The sequence below is a fragment of the Sarcophilus harrisii genome, chromosome 2 (genome assembly GCF_902635505.1).
Source record: "Sarcophilus harrisii chromosome 2, mSarHar1.11, whole genome shotgun sequence".
Lineage (NCBI taxonomy): Eukaryota > Metazoa > Chordata > Mammalia > Dasyuromorphia > Dasyuridae > Sarcophilus > Sarcophilus harrisii.
In genome coordinates this window covers 12,813,211-12,836,303 of record NC_045427.1, presented here as the reverse complement: position 1 = coordinate 12,836,303, position 23,093 = coordinate 12,813,211, and the positions used below count along the sequence as shown (strand labels likewise).

Sequence of the window (23,093 nt, the reverse complement as noted above, 5' to 3'; positions counted from 1 at the left end):
CACCTATTCATCTTCATGAGTCCAGATTTGTCCTTAGATAATGTACAAGTAGTGTACTTGGTTAAGATACTTAACCCTTTTTTCTCAATTTTCTCATCTATAAAAGGAGCTGGAGAAATATATGATAAATTGCTCCAGTATCTGCAAAGAAAATCCCAGATGGGTTCATAGAGAATCCAACACAGCCGAAATAAATATTACGATAGAATATCCTTGTTCTCAATTTCCTCACATAAAAATTAAGGGATTTTGCTAAAGACGATATCTCAGGTCATTTCTATATGGCAATTATACGATCCTATGGTTATATCTTAGACTTATAAGTTATAACCTCTAGCATAAACATGTGTGGTTCAAAATTATATAATGCACAGAATTTAATCACTTGACTTAGAAGACCAAAGAAAAAGGAATCCATAATATGGTGAAAAAACACTCAAATCTTAGGTTGGCTGTGGTGTCCCAACCACAAAATAATATGTTTATTTTTCCACCACTTTTTTTTTCCTTTTATTGATAAAAACTACACGAAAACTAACTAATAATCAATTAAAAATAAACAAAACAGAATTCATGTTACACATTCTCCTTTGTTTAGGAGTAGATCAATCATTTAGTTCCTAATCAGTGCACACAAGACAAATTTCCCTTTGTTCCACCCGATCCAGGAAGGAACAGAATATACCAGTTTTTTATTTGCATCAAGGTGCCTGGTGTTCTTTCTCATGATAGAAGTGGAAAATGGGACCAGTGTTAACAGCAAAGTGTAACAAAGAGGGGAAATAAACTCCAAAAAATTGTCCCAGTTTACAGCAGACATCTTGAGTGGACATGCACCTAGGGATTTTGTTCTTGTTTGTGTTTTTATCTCCTTTTCAGCTCAGTCATCATCTATTTTCCCTTGAGTCCTGTGCCAATGCAAGCATCCTTTAGGTCCAGCATAAGTCTTAATGCCCATGATCAGAGTTGGAAATAGAAACACTTGACAGAAAAAGGAAAAACAAAAGAAATATTTTTAAGAAAAAAAATCAATTGAAACAAGGTTTTGAGAGTAATAAACACTTAACAAAGAAACCATGTAATGAGTTTCCCCTCATCCCAATCCCCCCCACCCTTAATTTTGCCTGTGGTTCACTAGCCAAGGAACCGTGCAGTGTAGAAAATCAGATATACAAACAGATTTCTTAATCCATTCTTTTATGTAGCTAGAGTGAAATCTATTTTAATAAGAACTTGACGATCTTTATTTATTATATACATCCAAGAGTTTTGTCTGTTGAAGTTTTAAAGCAAAAGAAAAAAAAAATCCAGGAGTCTTCCCTGCTGAACCATAAAGGTAATTCCTGCCATGCTATATAATTCTTTGTCTCAAAGATGATATGATTTCCATCTCTCTTCCTGGTTTGTGGCAGAAATTTTGTGGGTGGCTGTGATCTCACATCCAATTCTCCTTTAAAGTGAAATCCCTCCCTCTCCCACCCCCCCAAACAAAGTCCCCTTTCCCTTGAGAAATGGTCTTCAGCATTAATTGGGTATTCTTTCAATATAAATGGCTGGTGCCGCAGAGCGGGCAATGGTGGCAATGAAGCTGTGGTCTCGACTGAGCTCCAGGTTGGTTGTCTCAGCTTGCTCCCGGGATATAGTATCATATCCCTTGTTGACATGGAGAGGCTTATGAGCCTGGCAGTACCCGATGACTGGCTGATCATAGCTGTAATAGGGCAGCGTCTTCATATGATGTGCGACCTGAAGGACAAAGGACAAAGAGATAGGGAAGGTCAGCCTCTATAATATGTGCATCTGGGATAGTCTGTTTTGAAGAGATAACAAAATTTAGTTTGGTTTAGCTCTTTTCCTGATGAGTTTATGGTCATCGGTTCAGAACACAACTGTCCAAACATGAAATGGAGATTTGTTTTGTTGTTTTAACTTAGAAAACCATATCTGGCCAGAGACTGTCCCCAATGGCTTGTTTATTTCTTATAGAAGGTCTCCACTAGTGCATCACTTGTTAATTCTGGACAGGGAAACTAAAAGATAAATAGAAATCTACACTGCATCTGGCATTTTTCCTATTGCTCCCTAAAGTCAAATGTATTTGTTAATATCCTTATAATGGACTTGAAGGATGGCCCAGACCAATCACTAGCAAAAGACCACTTGCAAATGTGTCTCTTAAAAGTAAATGTTATTCACCATACAGCCTTATGCTGTCAACAAGTCTCTTCCCATCCATCCTGACTGATTAACTTAAAAACTCTGTATTCACTGAATCCCACAGCACAATATAGGTTAAAGAACTTGGGCTACACTTTATTTCAAGATAAGGGTAAAATCTGTTCTTCGTACCCTTCTGGATTTACTGTCTGTTTTTGACTGTGCTTTATAACATACAGCTCTCACAAGAAAATGAAAGGCATAAAACTCATTTATATTTTCATATTCACTGCCATGTTCTTAATGCTTATTAGCAGGTAATGGGAAACAATGTGGTGTCAGATGAAGAGTGGAAGGAACCAATGAATGTGTCAAAGGAGAATCAGAAGATGATGAGGAAGTTTTAAATGCTGATCTGTAACTCTAGGAGGTAGGTTGAGTCTACACTTGTATGTTTCATATATATTGTTTTTATATTTAAAGTCATGGAAGTAAATAACATAATAAAAATGGCAAGACAAAAGTGAAAATAAGAATGAAAAAATGATAGATACACAAAAAGAGACAAAAAGACGGAAAGAGGGAGATAAAATAAAAGGCAGAGAGTATGAAGAGGTAACAATGTGCATAGATTGCTTCCTTGAAATGAGGTGAGATTAAGTTTGGATACTAATGATAGACCTCTTCATGTAGATATCTTCAATTTAACTTATTTAAAGCTGAAGTCATTATCATCTCCTCTAAAATTTCTTCTCTCCCTACATTCATGAACAATATGCTTGTCCATTCTCCTAGGCTCATCACCTAGGTATCATCCTCAATTCCTCACCCCCTCTCACTGCCTTCCTATATCAAATCTATCGCCACCTCATATTGATTTGTTCTTCACAACTCTTATTTATCTGTATTCTCTCCCTTGACACTGGCATCACTATAGTGAAGCCCATTTTCCCCTGACAACTGCACTATTACAAGAGTCACAACCTACAATGAGTTGGTTTCCCTACCTCAATCTTTATTTACTCTAATCCACTCACCATTCACCACTCAAATTCATTGTTCTTAATCTCTGGGATGATCATGTCAGTAACTTAATGAAGTCCTACAGATCTTTGTTAATTCCTTATCAAATACAAAATCAACTATTTTGTTTTAAAGTTCTTCAAAACTTGTCCCCTTCTTAAATTTCCAGTCTTTTAAAATCTTGCTTCCCCTCTCAATCTAGTTTAACAACACTGATTTTCTTTTTTTGTTCTCAATTCAATTTTTATTATAACTTTTTAATATATAAAACATATGCATGGGTAATTTTTTCAATTGACCCTTGCAAAAACTTCTGTTTCAACTTTTTCCCTCCTTTCCTCCAACCCCTCCCCTAGATGGCAGGTAGTCCCATACATGTTAAATATGTTAAATACAATATATGTATAATACATTAATACAATATAATAAATTTAATATATGTATACATATTTATACAGTTATCTTGCTGCACAAGAAAGAAGGTAAAATAACCTGAGAAGAAGAAAAAAAATAATTGAATGGAAGCAAACAATAACAGAATGTATAGAAATGCTTTGTTGTAGTCCATGATCATTTCCTAGTGTTCTTTCTCTGGGTGTAGCTGGTTCTGTTCATCACTGAACAATTGGAACAGATTTGGATCCTCTCATTGTTGAAGAGAGCCATGTCCATCAGAATTAATCCTCATATAGTATTGTTGTTGAAGTGTATAATGATCTCTTAGTTCTGCTCATTTCACTTAGCATCAGTTCATATAAGTCTCTCTAAGTCTCTCTGTATTCATCCTGCTGGTCATTTCTCACAACAATAATATTTGATAAGATTCATATACCATAATTTACTCAACCATTCTCCAATTGATGGGCACCCATTCAATTTCCAGTTTCTAGCCATTACAAAAAGGGCTGCCAACAACTATTTTTGCACATATGGGTCTTTCCCTTCTTCAATATCTCTTTGGGGTAAGCTGAGTAGTAATACCACTGGATCAAAGGGTATGAACAATTTGATAACTTTTTGGGCATAATTCCAGATTGCTCTCCAGAATGGTTGGATCCATTCACAACTCCACCATCAATGCATCAGTGTCCCAGTTTTCCCACAACCCCTTCAACATTTGTCATTATCTTTTCCGGTCATCTTAACCAATCTGAAAGGTATTTAGTGGTGTCTCAAGAGTTGTCTTAATTTGCATTTTTCTGGATTTGTAGCACCTTTTCATATGACTAGAAATAGTTTCAATTTCTTCATCCAAAAAAAAAAAATGTCTGTTCATATCCTTTGACCATTTATCAATTGGAAAATGGTTTATTGCTTTCTTTCTAATGCTATCCACATTAGTTTTGTTTGTACAAAAGCTTGTTAACTTAATATAATCAAAATTTTCTATTTTGTGATCAATAATGACTTTTAGTTCTTCTTTGATCACAAATTCTTTCCTCCTCCACAGGTCTGAGAAGTAAACTATTCTTTGTTGTCAGATGCCTATGACATCAGTAGCACCAGCCTCCACAACTCAGCACAGCACCAGATATAAGGGTCCTCAGCCCAATATCAAGTAAATAGCCAATGTAAATAGCTAGGGGTTTCAATTACTGATACAAGAAGCCTGAGGCAATACTACTTCTACCTAACAGCAAAGATCAAACTTTTTTTTAAGTCCTTCAAAATGATAAAAAAAAATCAATAATAACAACAACAAAAATCTAATCATAGAAAGTTATCGTGGTGATGAGGAAGACCAACATAACAACTGAGAAGAGGACAACAATGTCAAAACACTTATGGTCAAAATCTCAAAGAAAAATAGGAAATGTTCTTATAAAGGATTCATGGAAGAACTCAAAAATGAACTGAAAAGTCATTGGGGAAATGAGAGTGATGGAGAATTGTGGGGCAGGTGAAGAGTAAACAGCTTGGGAATAGAAGATAAATCATTTTCAAAATCGAATTGACCAAATGACATTACTTCCTAAGAAGCACAATTGGTGAAATGGTGAAAAAACACAAAAGCTATGTGGGAAACCAATTTCTTAAAGGTTAGAATTTAGCAAAGAGAAACCAATGACTTTATGAGACATCAAGAATAAAACAAATTTAAAAGGATGAAAAAAAATAGAAGAAAATATCAAATACCTTATTGCAAAATCTACTGACTTAGAAAATTGATTCGAGAGAGACACTATCAGAATCATTGAACAACTGAAAGTCATAATCAAAAACAGGACCTGAACAGCATCTTTCAAGAAATTATCAAGGGAATTTGTGCTGAAATTATGGAACCAGAGGGGAAAATAAGTATTGAAATAAAGCAATAATCACCTCAGGAAAGAGATCCCCAAATAAAAACCCAAAGGAATTTTATAGCCAAATTCCATATGTACAAAGTGAAGGGGAAAAACTGCAATTTTCCAGAAAGAAACAATTAAAATTTTGGGAAATCACAATCAGGATTTCAGAGTTAGCAGCTATCACATTAAAGAACCAGAGGTCAAAGAACATGATCTTCTGGAAGGCAAAAGAGCTAGGAACACAACCAAAAATCATTTAGTCTGCTAAATTAAGCATAATTGTCCAAGGAGAAAAAAATTGGGCTATCCAAGAAGGAGTACAAGCTTTCATAAGGGGAAGATCAAAACTGAACAAAATTTGATGTCTAATAACAAAACAAAAGATGTCTAAAAGGGGAAGAAATGGGAAAAAAGTATAAGGGAGCACATGGAGCTTAACTATTTACATTTCTACATGGGAAGATATTATGGATACTTGTAATTCATTTTTTAAATGTATATAAGATACAAGTATATAAGTTGAACTTGAGAGAATGACTTAAAATAATAATAAGGGATGAGAAAAAAAAAAGTTCTACAGTGGGAGCAGAAGTAAAGGAGAGGTAGAATGACATAAATTCTATCACATGTAGAAACATGAAATATATTATGTTGAAGGGGATGAGGTGATGGGTGTTTGATAACTTAACCTTACTCTTTTCCAGTATTGGCCCAAAGAGGGAATACACACAGTCAGCTAAATATAGAATTCTCTCTTAATAGACAGGAAAGCAGGAAAAGAGGAGATTTAGTACAGTTGATGGGGAACTAGGGGTGGTGGAAGTGAAAAAAAAAAGAGGGCCCCAGAAGCAAAATACAAATATAAAATCTTGAAAAGAGTGAAAGGAGAGAAAGGACAAAGAGCAAGAGAAATATGATAGAAGGAAATAATCAGTAATAACTACTCTGTATGTGAATAAAATGAAAACTCCCATTAAAAAGATATGGATGATAGAATGGATAAAAAAATAGAATCCTATGATATGCTATTTACAAAAATACACTTGAAGCAGAAAGATACTCATAAAGTAAATACAAGGTGTTAGATCAGAATCCATTATACTTTAGCTAAAGTTAAAATGATGGGTAGGGAGGGCAGTCCTGATTTTAAACAAAATAAAAGGAAAAAATGGACCTAATTAAAAGAGATAAGCAAGGAAATGAAAGGCAGACAATGAAGCAATATCAGTACCAAACATATGTCCATCAAGTGACATAGTATCCAATTTTTAAAATTCATCTTTTATGTTTTGAAAATATTTTTATTTTCCCCAGTTAGATGTGAAACATTTTTTTACATTTGTTTTTAAAACTTCAAGTTCCAGATTCCCTTCCTCCATCCCTCCTTACCTCCCCCATTCAATTGAGAAAGCACATGTAAATTATGTTGAACATTTTGTTAAAAGTCATGTCTCAAAATAAAACAAATTTCCACCCCCCACCAAAAAAAAAATACTAAAGAAAAATAAAGTGGAGAAAAGTATGCTTCAATCATGGATAGCATTTTTCATCAAAAGTTCTTTAGGGTACCCTTGGATCCTTGTATTACAAGAATAGCAAAATCATTCACATCTGATCATCTTACAACATTTCTATTACTTTGTAAATAGTACACTTTGTTTCTTGTTGTTGTTGTTGTTGGCTTGTTTGTTTGTATGTTTTCACTTTGTTTCAGTTCATGGCAGACTTTCCAGGTCTTTCTGAGAGCACCCTGTTCATATCTCCCATAGAATTATGATATCCTATCATAATCATATATTACAAGTTATTCATATTTCCCCATTGATGAGAATCCCCTAAATTTCCAATTCTTTGCCTTGAAGAAAAAAGCTGTTATAAATATTTTTATGCATATAGGTCCTTTTTTGTTTTCAAGTCTAGTAGCAGTATTGTTAGGTCAAAAGATATGCAAGATTTTGTAACCCTTTGGACACAGTTCATATCATTTGATCATTTATCAATTGGCTCATTTTTTTTTTTATAAATTTGATTCACTTCTCAATACATTTTAGAAAAGAGGCCAAACTTCTTTTTTTGTTTGTTTGTTTTTTGTTTTGAACCCTTCCATGGCCTGAGACCAATTTTTATTTTTCTTGGAGGCTTTGAATGAAGGAACTTTGACTTTATTATCTTCTGAGTGTGTGTTTTGAGCTCCCTTGTCATCATAGAAACTTTTTATGGTCAGAATATGTTTTTCTGTTGTTTGCTCATTTACTCAGCCTATTACTTGACTTTTAATTCTTTGTTAATGTTGGGTCATGTTTCCAGAATGGAACGTATACTGTCCCAAGCTTCATAGATTTTGTGCAGCTGTTTTCAGAGGTCCTTTTTAACGACCTACAAGTTTTAAGTGCTTCCAAGCTAATATGATCCAAGGAGCAGTGCATTTGAGTGACCACAAACACTCTTATCTATTCCATTACACTGTGTCTAGTTTGTTAAAGCAACAGTGTTCTTCTTTGATGCTGGTTAAGGGCTCCCCCCATTCTTTATGGTCTGTGGGCAGTGGTATCTTGAATCTGCTACTGAAACCATTCTGGTTTGCTCATTTCCTAAGGCCCATTTATCCTGATGGGACAAACCTTTCCTATTGAATTTACAAGTTGCTTTTTTGTGTTTCTAGACAGAAATGTTTGTAAATGATTAGGACTAACAACCACTGATTCAGAGGTCCCAAAGTCCATTCCTACTTTGCATGCACCCAATATAGGGCCAGGGTTCTGCTGGATTTCCATCCTGGGGAGCAGAACTTTCCTGCTTATCTTCCAAGTTGTGTCATCTGATATTCTAAAATTTGTTAAGAGTGATTATGTAAAGGAATTTGGAGGGACTTGAGGGAGAGTTCAGGTGACTCCAAATCTTTATTCCACCATCTTGGCTCCACATTTACTTATTGCATCCAAATTCTTAAAGAAGTTAAGTGAGTTATAGGTTTATAACCAAACAAGAAATAGAAAACATTACAAATGGCAAAACAGTTAATTTTAATAATACTGTATTTAAAAAAAAACTTTTGCAGAAATAAAGCCAATAAAACCAAGATAAGAAGGAAAAAATCTTTCTAAGAAATATTTCTGATTAAGATCCCATTTCTCTAATATACAAATAACAAAAAAACTCAATTTTGTAAGAATACAATCCATTCCCCAATAGATAGTCAAAACACATGACCAGGCACTTTTACGATGAAGAAATTAAAGTGATATATAAGTAAATTAAAAAGTGCTTTTATGTCACTTTTGATTAGGGAAATGCAAATTAAAATGACTCTGAAGAACCACTTAACAGCTATCATATTGGTTAACATGACATAAAAGGAAAATGATAAATGTTGCAGATGATGAGGGAAAATTGAGGAACTGATACATTGTTGATGGAATTGTTAATATAGACAATCATTCTGTATAACAGCTTGGAACTATGCCCAAATAGAAACCAAACTATGTATATCCTTGTTCAAGCAATAACACTACTAAGTGTGTATCACAAAGATATCATAAAAAGGTAAAATACTTAAATGCACAGAAATAGTAATAGTGTGTGAGTGTGTGTGTGTGTGTGTGTGTGGTGGCAAAATATCAGAAACTTAGTGAATACCCATCAATTGGAGAATGGCTGAACAATCTATGTTATATGAATATTTTGGGATATCACTGTACAATAAGAAATGATGGATTTCAGAAAAAAATGTAAAGTATACAGGAAAAAAAAAGGATGGTCAAATGTTAAATTCTAAGTGGTGAAATAAAGAAGGATAAAAGAGAGGGTCACTAGATGTAGGTAAATAAAAGATGTCAGATAATCTTGAAGAGATTTCAATAGAGTGATCTGATCAAAAGTCAGCTCAGGAAGTGTATTTAACTAGTGAAAAAGACTCTTTCCAGAAGGCAGAGTATGAAACAAAGGAAACATAACCATGATAGTTTGAGGTGATGGTAGAAAGTATAAGTGAATATACTTGTCTCTTACTTTGCCTATTCTAAAAGTACATTAAATGAGAACCATTTAAGCAAAGCAATCACCCCTCTTTAACCTAGCTTACTTATTATTTTCTTGACTCTCCAGGACTTCTTAATTCTCAAGTTTAAGCAGTTCTCACTATGTGTATTTCTGGGTCTGGTTTCTGTAATTGATGGTTATGACACCTCAAAGCAGTTCTTGCTTTTAAAGTTTATTTATATACTTTTAGAATTATTTTGCAACTTATTTCCTCTATTAAACCATAAACTAATGGAAAAATCACTATTTGGTAGAACACTAAATAATTGAATTTTTGTTTGTTTGTTTTGCTTTGTTTTGTTTTTTACTAGAGGACTCAAAGGCTAGGATCTTGTTTTTGAATAGCTATAATAAACTATTTGGTTTCAGTGAGTGTGATTGTATCCTACTCTCCAGGCAAAGGAAATCCAATCTGCATCATCACAATGATCCCTATTACCCCATAATGAGATTTTTTTTTGTCACTCTTTTTATGTTCTTTTCCAAACTGGCTCCAAGTTCTGTCAACCATTTGATCAACTACATTCTTTAACTGATAATAATGATTAGTTAAATATGGTATTTTCTGGGAACTCAGGGGATTCCCTGGAGGCTACAAATTACTTATAAGTAATGAGTATGGTATATATAAGAGGAGTCATTTCATTTAGAAGAATGAATTGGATTGTTTAAAATAGAATAGACTCTGTTTCTACTATGGGTTTTTGACAAATAAATCAGCACTTGAAGGCTAAAACAAAGAAAAAAACAACAGAAAGCTATTCTTCTCTACCATGATTGTTTAACAACTAAAAGTTAGGGACTGAGGGTAGATTGGGTGTGGGTACAGATAGAATGAAGATGGAAGAACTCAATCTAAAGATTGAGTCAGCTATTTATTATCTCTAAGAATTTCAGAAATGTCACCTTACCTCAATGAAAATATTGCTTTTATAATAGAAATAAGATAATCAATTTATCGAGAAGCATTTAACATTTGAGGAAATTAAGGTATGTAAATGTTGTTTTTTTCCCCCAAAGCCATACAGTTAATCAGGAACAGAGACTAGAATTGAACTTGTCTTCCTCATTCCAGGGCCAGTGCTTTATCCATCATTTTACCCATCTGCCTAATATAAGATCTACATGATCAGATGTTCCCTAGGGAAATCATTTTAGCAGTAGTGTGAAATGAACTGAAGCAAAACAATAAGATAAATTATATATAGGTGTAGATAAATATATGTGTGATTATGCCTCTATAAATATGAATTATCCACAGAAACACATTTAAGATAAAGTGTCCTTTCTGAATTCAAGAATACTTGAGTGAAATCCAGCTTTAGACACTTATTTAGCTATGTGATCCTCTGCAAGTCCCTTAACCTAAGTTTGCTCATCTGTTACATAAGCTGGAGAAGGAAATAGTAAGCTACTCCTGCGTCTTTGCCTAGAAACCCCTCCCAAAGTTGTCATGAACAACTGAACATGACTAAAAACTACTAAATAGCAAAAAAAAGTAAATATATAAAACACCCATATATATATGTTTGTTTCTGTATGTATTCATATGTGAGTATGTGTATGTATGTATGAAATTTAATAAAAGTAAAATCATGGGCTAGCTCATATGACATCCCCCATGATCACAGTTATTAGATCTATTTTGTTCTGCACTCTGGGAGAAAAGAAAGGTCAGTTAAAATTTGTTTCTGCCAGTACACATATTATTTGAGAGAAAGATAGTTTGAAAATGACAAGAAAATATAATCATTAAATGTGGGAAGGGATGGGGGAAAACTGGGACACTAATGCATTATGGGTGAAGTTGTAAAATGATCTAACCATTCTGGAAAGCAAATTGGAATTATGTCCAAAGGGATGTAAACCTGTGCATACTCTTTGATCAGCAGTGTCTCTACTGGTTCTACATCCCAAAGAGATCATAAAAGAGGAAAAAGGACCCATATGTGCAGTAAATATTTGTAGAAGCTTTTTTTGTAGTAGCAAGAAAATGGAAGTTGAGCAAATGTCTATCAGCTGGGGAATAACTAAATAAGTTATGGTATATGGATGTAAATGAATCTTATTCTGTAAGAAATGAGAAGCAGGATTGTTGAGATCTAGATTTGGGGTACCTAAATGAAATTAGGGTTTAGTTGAGGTCTAGTGGCAGGTTTGGGCTACAGGAAGTCAAGGAAAGCTCCCCTGTAAGCCCCTTGGATTTGGCGCAAGGATACTGCGGTAAATGAGATCTAGTAGCGGTGCGAGTCCCCAATAAAAGCATTTATTGGTCCAAGAGCTACATTGATAAAAGTAGTTTATTATTGAGTAAGCAAGGTTAGGTGAAGGTAGAGATAAGAAGGACACTGGACAGAGGGTCCAGTGGACAGAGGGTCCTCACCTCGCTAGCATGTTTGGAATCTCTGCAAAGAGGGGGTCCCAGTGTGGCCCTTTTATAATAGTTAGTTGGAGGGGCTTTTGGGAGTCTCCCCAAAGTTGACTCCGATCCGGATGGGGCTGGGACAGGTCTGGATCTTATATTGCAATTCAAAGGGACCAGGATTTGTGAGTCAAAGGGAAATTACATTCATTAGAGGGGTTTGGGAATCAAAGATAGGAATCTTTCCCACATCAGGATGATTTCAGAAAAGTTTGGAAAGACTTCTATGAGCTGATACTAAGTGAAATAAACAGAACAAGGAGAGTGTTGTACATAGTTATAGTAAGATTAGGTAATGATCAATTATGATGGACTAGACCCTTCTCAGCAATGTGGCAATTCAAGAAAATTTCAATAGGCTTGAAATGAAAAAAGCCATCCACATCCAGAGAGAGATCTATGGAGACTCAACATGGATCAAAGCATAGTATTTTCACCTTTTGTGTTTGTTTGGTTTTTATCTCATTTTTTTTATTTTGAATTATTATTATTATTTTTTGTATAACATGACAAATAATATGTTCCAAAGGATCATACATGTTTAACCTCTAACAGATTGCTTGCTGTCTTAGGGAAGGGGAAGGGAAGGGAAGGAGGGAGAAAAATTTGGAACCCCAAATCTTAGAAAAATGAATGTTGAAAACTATCTTTATGTGTATTTGGAAAAATCAAATCCCATTGAGGAAAAATAAAATGTATATTAAACCTAAAATAAAGATAAATCTTAGCTGAGACTCCAAAGGCTTAGCCTCAGTTCTGTCTGTGCTACTTTCTAGATTTTTAATTTTGGCCAAGGCACTTAATCTTCCTAGTTCCTAATTTCCTCATCTGCATAATGAGGTTCCTAGATTAGATCATTTCTCCGTTCACTTCCACATATTTAGTCAATTATCTCCTCATTCCCAATCCACACACTTTAAAAAAAAATTAAAAAGAAAATATCAAAGATTTAATTCTATATCCACTATCCCTTCCATTCAAATTGATCTCTCATGCTGTTATTCTATGAGCACTCCATCTAGCAACACAGATTGCAATCTAGCCATACCTGGTTATTATGCATACACAGACTAAGTACACATGAAAACCTAGAAAGCAGAATACTTGCACATCTGAACCAAGGATGTTATACAGTATTAAAGGGGTTTGGGGAATAGAAGAGGCTATCTAGCCCAGCTAAAGCTCAATTAAAGAATATGTGATAATACAAAGGGCCACAGAGGTCTCTGGAATCTAGTTTAGTAATAGGACTTAGTTTGTAATACTCTCAATGTATTAGCATGAGGCATAAGTTGTTTAAAAGGCTGATCCCTCTCAAATTGCTTTGGACCTCTATCCATCTTTTTTATTAAGGTTCCATATGCATTGTTCACATTTCAGTCCTGGTATTTCAGTAATAAAAAAGTTGATATCCAATTTCCCAAATGCCATTTGGGGCCTCATTTTCTCAAACCCCACTAGAATGCCTGGCAACTGAAATCATTTAAAAAAGAAGCACATTACAGTATATGGATGAAGAATATAATACTTTTTAGTGCTTTAATGAAGATGGGCAGTCATTTTCATGGGAAGAAAAGAAGCATGTTGATTAGTTAAATGTGAACTATAAGAATCTCCAAACAAGTCTTCTAACAAATGCACTCGTTCTAAAGCTACATGACAAGAATGGCCAAATGGAATATGAACATTGCTCTTCATTGGAAGCATATAATTTTTTAAAAATATGGAAAGCCCAGATGTGGAGGAGCCATTTTCTTTTCGGTTCTTTTTTTTTTATTTCTGAGAACTAGAGAAAAGACATAAAATAATGGTCCACATGTTACATCCTTCTCACTTTATAAATAAAGAAAATGAGGTTTCTGTTGTTGAAGTGATACCTCCAAAGTGAGTCAGCTAATATATGGTAAGCTTTCTGACTTCAAGTCCAGTACTTAAAGTAATTTTTATACAAGGACCACAAATATACAAGCAAAAAGGACGTTAGAGATCATTTAATTTGTTTCATCTTTGAAATTTATCCTCAGAAAGAATAATAAACTTGTTCCAATTCATACAGCATCTTTTCTTTATTCAGTTGCTACATCAAATGATTATACACACATATTTATATATCTATGTATATGTATATGTATATATCTCAATACAAAATAAATGTACAAAATGAGGATCAGACAACTTAAATGATTTGTTAAAGGTCTTAAAAGATTCAATTGCCAGGGATTGGAACAGAAATCATTTCCAATTCAAAATCAAGTGATCTTTTCATTTCATTCCAATCACTTACTCCATAAGCAATAATTAAGTGACTAACTATATATATATATATATATATATATATATGAGAAACCATGTCAAGCACTTGGGATACTTGGACCTATATTCAAGGACATTCTATTTTCTTTACAAGGGTTATTATGAGCATGTTAAAGATTTTATATATATATTTATATATATATATATATATATATATATATATATATATATATATATCTTGAAAAATGTAAAACACTCAAACACAATAATCAGAAAAGGGTACCTCAATGCTATAGCAGTTGTCATTGCTTAGAGAAAGTGGCAATAGGAGAGCCAAGTTTTTCTTGAAGTCAATTTACTTTTGATATTGCATTCTAAAATGGAGGAAGTTGTAAATTAAACCTATAGAAGAAAAAAAGGAAAGAAGGAAGGAGAGAAGCAAAAAGGAAGGAAGTAAAAAGAAAATAAAGGAAGGAAGGGACAAAGGAAAGAAGAAAAGAAGAAAGGAAGAAAGAAAGAGGGAAGGAGGGAGGAAGAAAAGAGGAAGGAAAAAAGAATAAAAGAGCAAGAAAGGAAAAAGAAAGAAAGAAAGGCAAAGAGGAAGGAAGGAAGGGTGGAAGGAAGGGAAGGACAAAAGAAGGGGGAGAGAGAGGGGATCAGAGAGAGAGAGAGAGAGAGAGAAGGGAAGATAAGAAAGGAAGAAAAGGCAGAGAAGTATTAGGCCGCCTAATAGAAGCTCTACAGAGCCATTTTACTGATCTCATTGTCGTATGCTTGTGAAAGCTGGACAATCTACCAGCACCATGCCAAGAAATGGAAGTGCTTCTGATGTAAATTCTGTCCCCTTTAACCTTTGGGGGCACCCTGAAACTGTGTCCCCTGTAATCTGTGAAAGAAGGATGATTTAGGGTCTCAAACTCTCCCCTGGGAGGGGAACATTCTTCTGTCCATAAGGGAAACACCCAGTTTAGTGATCTTACTGAATTGAGATCTTGGCCAGGAACATAATCACCACCCTCTATTGAATTGAAGATTACTCCCTAATTGAACTCCCAGTGGCTCAAACTACCAGTTATATGCTCTCATTCAACTGGAGGTCTCATAGTCAATAATCCTCTATTGAGTGGCTCAAACTGCTCCCCAGCCCCCAACCCAAGGTGTGACCCAATGTAACCAAGGATTGGTCAAACCTATCTTCACAGAAGTTCTAACAGGATTATATCCACTGCTGAACATATTTTCTTCTCAGTTTTATAATCCTAACAGGACCTTGCCCACTAAGAAGTCTGAGTTCCTAGCAAGCAGACTACTTAGTGTAATTAAACTGATTCTTTGCGACAAATCCCATGCCCTTATTCATTGGGGTTTGTGAATTATTTCACAAATCCTGCCACTGCCAAGGGGATCCCATTGTTATTAAGGGATCTCTTTCTTTCAATTCTCGCATCTCATCATTTGCACCTCATCACTTTCATTTGAATTTTCTTCAATAGATTTCAAAGATGGCCTTGCAAATCAAGGTGCTGGACCCTGAGGTCTTTTCTCTAACTGAGCTGCCAACCACTCAGACTGCTCTCAGACAGTGTAACTTTGATGTGCTGTCCATGTTGTTTAAATAACAAATATAAGTTTTTCTAAAAGACTATGTTATGGAAATATTGCTCACATGTAGATGAGTAAAAGTAATATAAGAGCACTCTCAAGTTCTTTCTGAAGAACTTCGGAATCAATGGTGGGACATGGAAGCCACTGGCACAGAACCACCTAACATGGTGTGCCCATGTCAAAGAAGGAATTCTGTGTTATAAGCAAAGCAGAATTGCAATAGCTCAAAAGAAACCTCAATGCCCAAATTTCAAAATATCTCCATTCTAAATGCTGATGTGGGATACTTGTGTCCAAGTTTTTGGAGCTCCCATAAGTCTAAGCTAGCCCCAGTCAGACACCTTGATCCCAAAATAGCAATATAATTTTCATTCTCTCTAAGTATGAAGGACAATAACTACTACTTCATGATCCTGGATAACTTATTTCTTCTCTCATTGCATTGAAAACTTTTTCAAGTTAGAAAATATAGATCACCATTCTTCTCTAGGTACTTCCTTAGCCAGTGACAAAGTTCATTTTGTATTTATTTGTTTTCTTTCTTCCTAATATCTGGACAACATAAACGTTTTTTTTTGTTGTTGTTGTCATTGTTTGTTCTTTTTTTCCCCCCAAACTTAATGAAACAGAGCATTTCCATTCATCTTTATGGCTTCCCCATCAGGATATATACTGTATGTGAAGTGTTGCGGACAGTTGATTAAAGTAATAAATGAGGCACTGTCTGTTCTCTGAAGTAAGCTCTGACTCCATTAACTGAACAGCTTATTACATTAGCAGTACTTTCAGTATTCAGGGAGGTTTGGGGCTAATGGCCTGGATTAATTAGCTGGTATTAACTTCTAAAGGCTCTACTTCTGTAGATCTTGCCACTAAAAGAGAGAAACATTCAAGCCCCCTCTTTTTCAGTGGTACATGGGAAATAAATATCCTGTTGCAAGTGGAATTTATATAAACCTGTATTGCAAGATTTATGCAGAAGGCTAAGAATGCAATATTTTGGAATCCCAAAGATCTAAAAGGGTAAATCAGCATTGGAGAGTTTAATGGCCTCATCTGTGGAACAGGGAAAACAATACAAAGAATGGGAAAGAGTCCTAATTACTTAAGACTCAGTACCTTAAAATTTTCCCTCCCTCGCTCCCTCCCATTCTCTTCCTCCCTTTCTTCCCTTTCTGTTCCTCCTTCTCTCCCTTCTTCTTGCCCCCCTTCTTTTCCTACTTACCTTCTCCCCCTCTCCCTCTCTGTCTCTCTGTGTCTCTTTCATTGTTTTTCTCTTTCCTCTTCCTCCTCCTCTACCTCCTCCACTTCTTCCTCTTCCTTCTCCTTATAATAATATCATTTCTTTTTTTAATAATATCATTTCACCATCAACATACAGACAGAAAATATCTTAGGGTAGGTTTTGAAACCAGTCCTCCCCACCGCACTATGACCATTAATCCAATATTTTCTGCACTACAAAAGGGCTCTTTGCTTGAAGAGGGTTAATTGTTACCCTTCATATTGCCATCCTCTTCCATTATTCCTGTTTCTTCCCATTGTCTAAAGTTGGGTGAAATTCAATTGAGTGCATTTAACAATTCTCATTATCCAGATGTGTTTTTTTTTTTTAATAGCTCCTTATAGGTAAATTTACCTTACCTTCATGGCAAAGTACCTATAAATGTTCACTTGGCTGGATATCTACATAGGTTAGGCATTTTCACAATCTAATTCTTTTGCTCTCCCTCCCCCCTCTTCTTTAAGTAATCTAATTCACTGGAATAGCAGTAATAACCCATTCTGCCCTCACTTTGGGGAAAGAGGGACATTTTTATATACTTAAAAGCTAACAAAGAATCCCAGTGTTGAAAACACATTAAAGCCTCCAGATTAATTGTACTAAACAATCAACAATTTTTTGAAAGAAAGAAAAGAGAAATATGTTTTCTTTATTTTTTTTAACACAAAGCTACTGCAAAGGGAGGTTAAAATAGAGAAATGAGAAACAGAGAAACATAAGAGACTTTGGAAGATCTCATTTACTTTTACATTACAAAAAGATCACACATGATTAAACTATTAAAAAAATGCTTTGTAATCTCCCTAGTTAATACACTCTAGATTTAGAGTCAAATGACAGATTTTTGTTTTCTTCTTATGCTTCACAGCACTACCCTTCTCAATCTGTAAGACATCTTTCTCCAATAAGAACCCCCAGCGAAAGCATTCTGGAAGATTTCTCTGCTCTGATATCTCTTGTCTCTGATCATTTCCTCTAAGAACCTGGAATTTAAGAGAAGTGTCTAGCTGATTTTGTTTCTTGATACTTTTCTGGGCTCTAATACTTACTCTGAATTTCTAGTACATCTTTTCATCTGGATACCTTCAATTCCACCTGAATTTTACCTTTTCTATTTCTTTATATGATTCTTAGATGATTTCAGGATAGCACCCCTTCAATGGCTATATTTATATCTCTTCCCTTTCTTTACATTCCAAAGACTCACTCTGGATCAGTTCTATCATTTGCATCTTTATTTACATTGATGTGCTACAGAACTAAATTGGCAAAAATCTAGAAATTAAGCCAAGTCTAGTGCAAATTTATATTACATATTCTGAACTAGGTCCTCATTCTAGCAAGGAAATCCTTTCAGACCTGTCTAATCAATTTGCCAATCTTACCACTACATTTTTTTCCCAAATATTTTCAACCCTCCTCAACTTTCCAATGGCTTCATCTTCCCCTGCCACTCTTTCTGTCTCAAGTAACAACTTGCCTAATTTTTAGCCATTTTTGGAAAGTTCTCTTTGGTTCCCTACTACTTAGCTCATAGGAGATGCTTCTATGATTATGAAATCTCTCACCCCATTTCACAGGAAGAGCAGACCCATTTCCATGATGAATAAATCACTATTATAGGCACAAGTGAACTCAGTCAAACTCATTTTATCCTGATTACTGAATCGTCTTTCATCCCTCCCTCTCATTTAACATCAATTTCTCCCTGTCTACTTTTTACATTTTTACTACCTACAAACATTCCCATGTTCTCCACATTTTCAGAAAACCCTTGCTTGGTTCATCTATTCCCCTGAATATTATACCATAGTTTTCTCCTTTTGTGTTATTGAATCCATTGACAAAGTCTTCTATAATTAGAGGTTCCAGTCCCTTTCCCCTCTTCTCTTTAATATTCTATAGTCTGTTTTCCAACACCATCATTCAATTAAGCTTTTTTGTCCAAAGTTGCTAATGATCTCTCAGTGGCCAAAGTAAACAGCACTTTCTCAGTCTTCATCTTTATCTCTCCTAAGCCTTTGACACAATTTACCATCTTTTTTTTTTTTTCTTAATGCTCCTTTCTCTCTAGATTTTTATAATAAATTCTCTCTTGATTCTCCTTTTATCTGTTAGATAACATCTTCACATTTTGCTTTGATGGATCTTCATGTTTATTATATATTCTAACAATGGGGATTCGGTAAAACTATCTTGAGTTCTCTTCTTGTTCTATTCAATTTTATTTGGCAAGAATATCATCTTCCATGAATTTCATTATCATTTCTATGCTGATAATTCTCCAATTTCCCTATATATCTTGAATCCCTATACTTCTTTCCCATCTTAACTCTCCAACTTCCCTTTAGATATCTCAAAATAGATGTTCAATAGGTATATTAAAGTCAACACAATAAGAACTACATTCATTATTTATGATTCTATATTTTTGTATATAAAGTATTTGTATATATTACATGCACATACTTGTCTATAATCTGTCCATCTGTCTGTATGTCCATGACCTCATTGCATTCTAATGTGGGACTAAGGAGAGATGATCCATACAGGGGAATGATAATTAAAATGAGTTCTTAGGTTTGGAAAATGACTGGGATTTGAGGCAGCACAATAGAGGACTGGATATAAATTCTTTCCAGTAACAATGACAATTATGATTTAGATATAGTTACAGAACTGGAAAATGAAAGGAGTCAACTGATAAGAAAATAGGCAGGGTATAATGTGAAACATGGCTAGAGCCTTAATAGTTCATATGTTATAACAAATATCAATTATATATATATATATATATATATATATACATATATATACTTACATATTATACTTAAAAAAGATTATTTCTCTAATAGAATGTAAGAATATTACTTTAAGGTAGAAATTCTTTTCTCTTTCATATTCCCAGAGCTCTGTAAAATACCATATATACCAGACAAATGTGTAATTAAGTGAATAGAAATAAATACACAGTTTCAAGATAGATTGAGTTTTATAAATTATGCCAGACAAGACATTACCACAAAGATTACTACTCATAATTTCCATAAGTAGTAAGAAATGTAGATACCATTATCCCTATTTTACAGATGAAGAAAAAAAAACAGAGATTTGATGATATTCATAAGTCAATGATATTCATAGGATTTTGTGTGGAATTTCCCATATTCAGGATATGAACCCATGTTTCTTAAGCTCATTATTTTCATTATATTATGATTCTATGAAGTACTATGAATTAATTAATAAAAACTTTTAAACTACCAATACTGTATGAAAATGAAATATGTTAGTTGTTGGAAATACAACCAAGTGTGAAAAAGTCTCTGATCCCAAGAAGTTTTAATTCTTGTAGATACAGAGGCAAGATCTACATAAATAAGAGCATAGAATAAGCAAGGTATAGTATTATGCTATCTTCTCTTTTATATAATTACTATCTAGGATGACTCAAAATTATTTATAACAGGATGTTTCAGAATAAAATATCCCAGAGACTAAGTAAATTCTTCTGGATGCTGCTAGCAAAGCTTATGTAGATTGAAAATTCTTGCTTCCTTTTAAATGGTTTTCCTAGATATTAATATGAAATGCTGAAGCACCCTCATACCCTTTCCTGTTATTTACCTTTGCAATATGAAATCTCTCTCACTTAAATCAAGAGAAGTTTGATTCTTTACAAGCATCACCATTGAAAACAGGGGGGAGAGAGAGAGAGAGAGAGAAAGAGAGAGAGAGAAAGAGAGAGAGAGAGAGAGAGAGAGAGAGAGAGAGAGAGAGAGAGAGAGAACTTTTTAAAAAATATTAAATCATCCTGGCTCTATTCTAGAGGCTTGAATTATTTAATTTCCAAGATCTATTTAAACCTTGCATAACATTGGCCAAGTCATTTGCCCTTTCTCTGCCATAAGTGCCAATTTTTTAAATAAGGAGGTTTGACTAGTTTGGCCTCTGAATTTCTTTCCAGAGCAACATCTATTATCCTCCAATGGAATTATTTCCAGGTCTCAAGACTTTGTTTTGAAATATTCTTTTAATCTTGTTCTATTATTCTTTTGTTAGCCATGGTACTATCTTCCCTTTCAAGAACTCACTTTTCCTACCAGACAATTGTCAAATTTGTTCCTTACACAAAGCCATTTATTTCTTTCCTCCATATCTATGTATGGGCTTATATGTCATGCTAAATAGAAAGTCCTCTCTGACACTGGAATTGAAGCAAATGATTCTATTGATGAATTGATCTATTGATTGATCTAATTGAACTATTGATGTATAATCCCTATCATGAAATGATGCCTATGGCTGCTAGTAGGCTTCAAAATACAACTTTTAATTTAATGTGTGTGTTTATATGTATGTGTGTGTACACTTAATTTATTTATATATATAGTATCTGATCCATGAGAAGCACTTAACAAATGTCATGCTTGCTTTTTGACCCTTACAGGGGTGTACCAGAACCAAGTCTAATCAGCACTGGGTTTTTGGCTATTCAATTTTAAGTCTGAGCATTTATGTCTTAGAAAATGTCAATGTCTAGGAATTAGTGATAGGTTTATTGTTTTGCTTATGGCCTAGATTTAAGATACTGTTAACAATATATGAAATTAAAATTGGATTTATGCACACATTCTCCCTCCCAAAAAACAAAACGAAACAAATCAAAAAACTTTCCTTAAACATTTTCTGGCAAATCTTTTAATAGTTCTATTAACATTGCTTCAGCCTAGAAGGAATACAAGAAAAGGTTCAAGAGAGTCTTGGTGAGTTGAGATTAATAACAACAATCATCTTTGTTATTATTATTATAACTCTATAATTTTAGGATTTACAAATTAGTTTATATCCATTATCTCTTTTGAGCTTTACAATATCCATAACTGCATATGTATATGTGTATAACTGTAAGCCACCTATCCAATAAATATCTGTTTATTAATAGCTACTATATATCAGTCAGCATGAAAATTCTAGGACTACAAATAGAAATAAAAGGCAGTTCCTGCCCCTCAATTCCAATCTAATGGGGAGACAACAAATAAATAGAAACACACACATATGAGCTAAATTTCAGCTATATTCAGCATAAATGAAAAGTCAATAAACAGGAATTAAGTTTTCCTATATTATATGCAGTTTTACTTGGGACTTATAGGAAGCCAGAAGTTATAGAAGGTGGAGATAAGGAGGGAGAGAGCATTCCAGGCAATGAGGACAGTCAAATTAAATGTTGTGAATGTCTGCCTTATCTGTGGGGCAGCAAGAGTTTCAGTATCACTGGATCAAAAAGAATGTAGTTGGGAGTAATAGAGAATAAAACTGGAAAGAGAGGAGTACCTTAAGTTTCAAATGACTTTGAATGCCACACCCAGCATTTTGTAATTGATTCTGTAAGTAATAGGGAATCACTGAAGTTTGAGAATGAGGAACCAGTCTTGTGGCTTATAATAATCACTTCAATGGCTGAATTGAGGATGGATTTTAAGAAAGCAAGATAAGGCTTGCTACTAACAAGATGATAAGACTTACATCAGAGCAGCCCATTGAGATGTCATGAGCCAGTAACTCTTTATTATAATTGTGGTTGTTGTTTGTTGGACATTCAGTTTGATATTTCTGAAAGGCAGTTAAAGAGGCAAGCTTGGTAGTCAGCAGAGAGGTAAGCACAAGATAGGTCGATTTGAGAGTCATTAGTATAATTAATTAAACCCATGGGAGCTTGTGAGTTATGAAGTGATGAGAGGGAGAAGAGAAGAAAACCCAGGAAACACTTATAGTAAGAAGTAGTGATCTGGATGAGGATTCAACAAAGTAGGGGAAAAAAAAAAAGTGTCAGATAGATAGGAGGAGAACAACCAGGAAAATTAGAAAATAAGGAGATTTTCTGTTCAGAAAACAAAGATGAGAGAATCATAGAAGAGAAGGCAATCAACATGCTACAGAAAATTCAAGGAAAATAAGGATTGAGAAAAGTTTATTGGATTTGATCATTAAGAAATTGTTGCTAACTGCAAAG

At 34.3% G+C, this 23,093-nt stretch overlaps 1 protein-coding gene across 1 annotated transcript in view; it reads right to left on the bottom strand.

The window, feature by feature from the left end:
- Positions 1–443: 443 nt before the first annotated feature.
- Positions 444–23,093, bottom strand: part of LRRTM4 (leucine rich repeat transmembrane neuronal 4) — an 857,748-nt gene continuing 835,098 nt past the window's right edge. Inside the window, exon 3 of the mRNA XM_023495289.2 lies at positions 444–1,746. Within this exon, the coding sequence (XP_023351057.1) occupies positions 1,525–1,746 (222 nt within the window). The 3' untranslated portion in view covers positions 444–1,524. The remainder of the gene's footprint in view (positions 1,747–23,093) is intronic.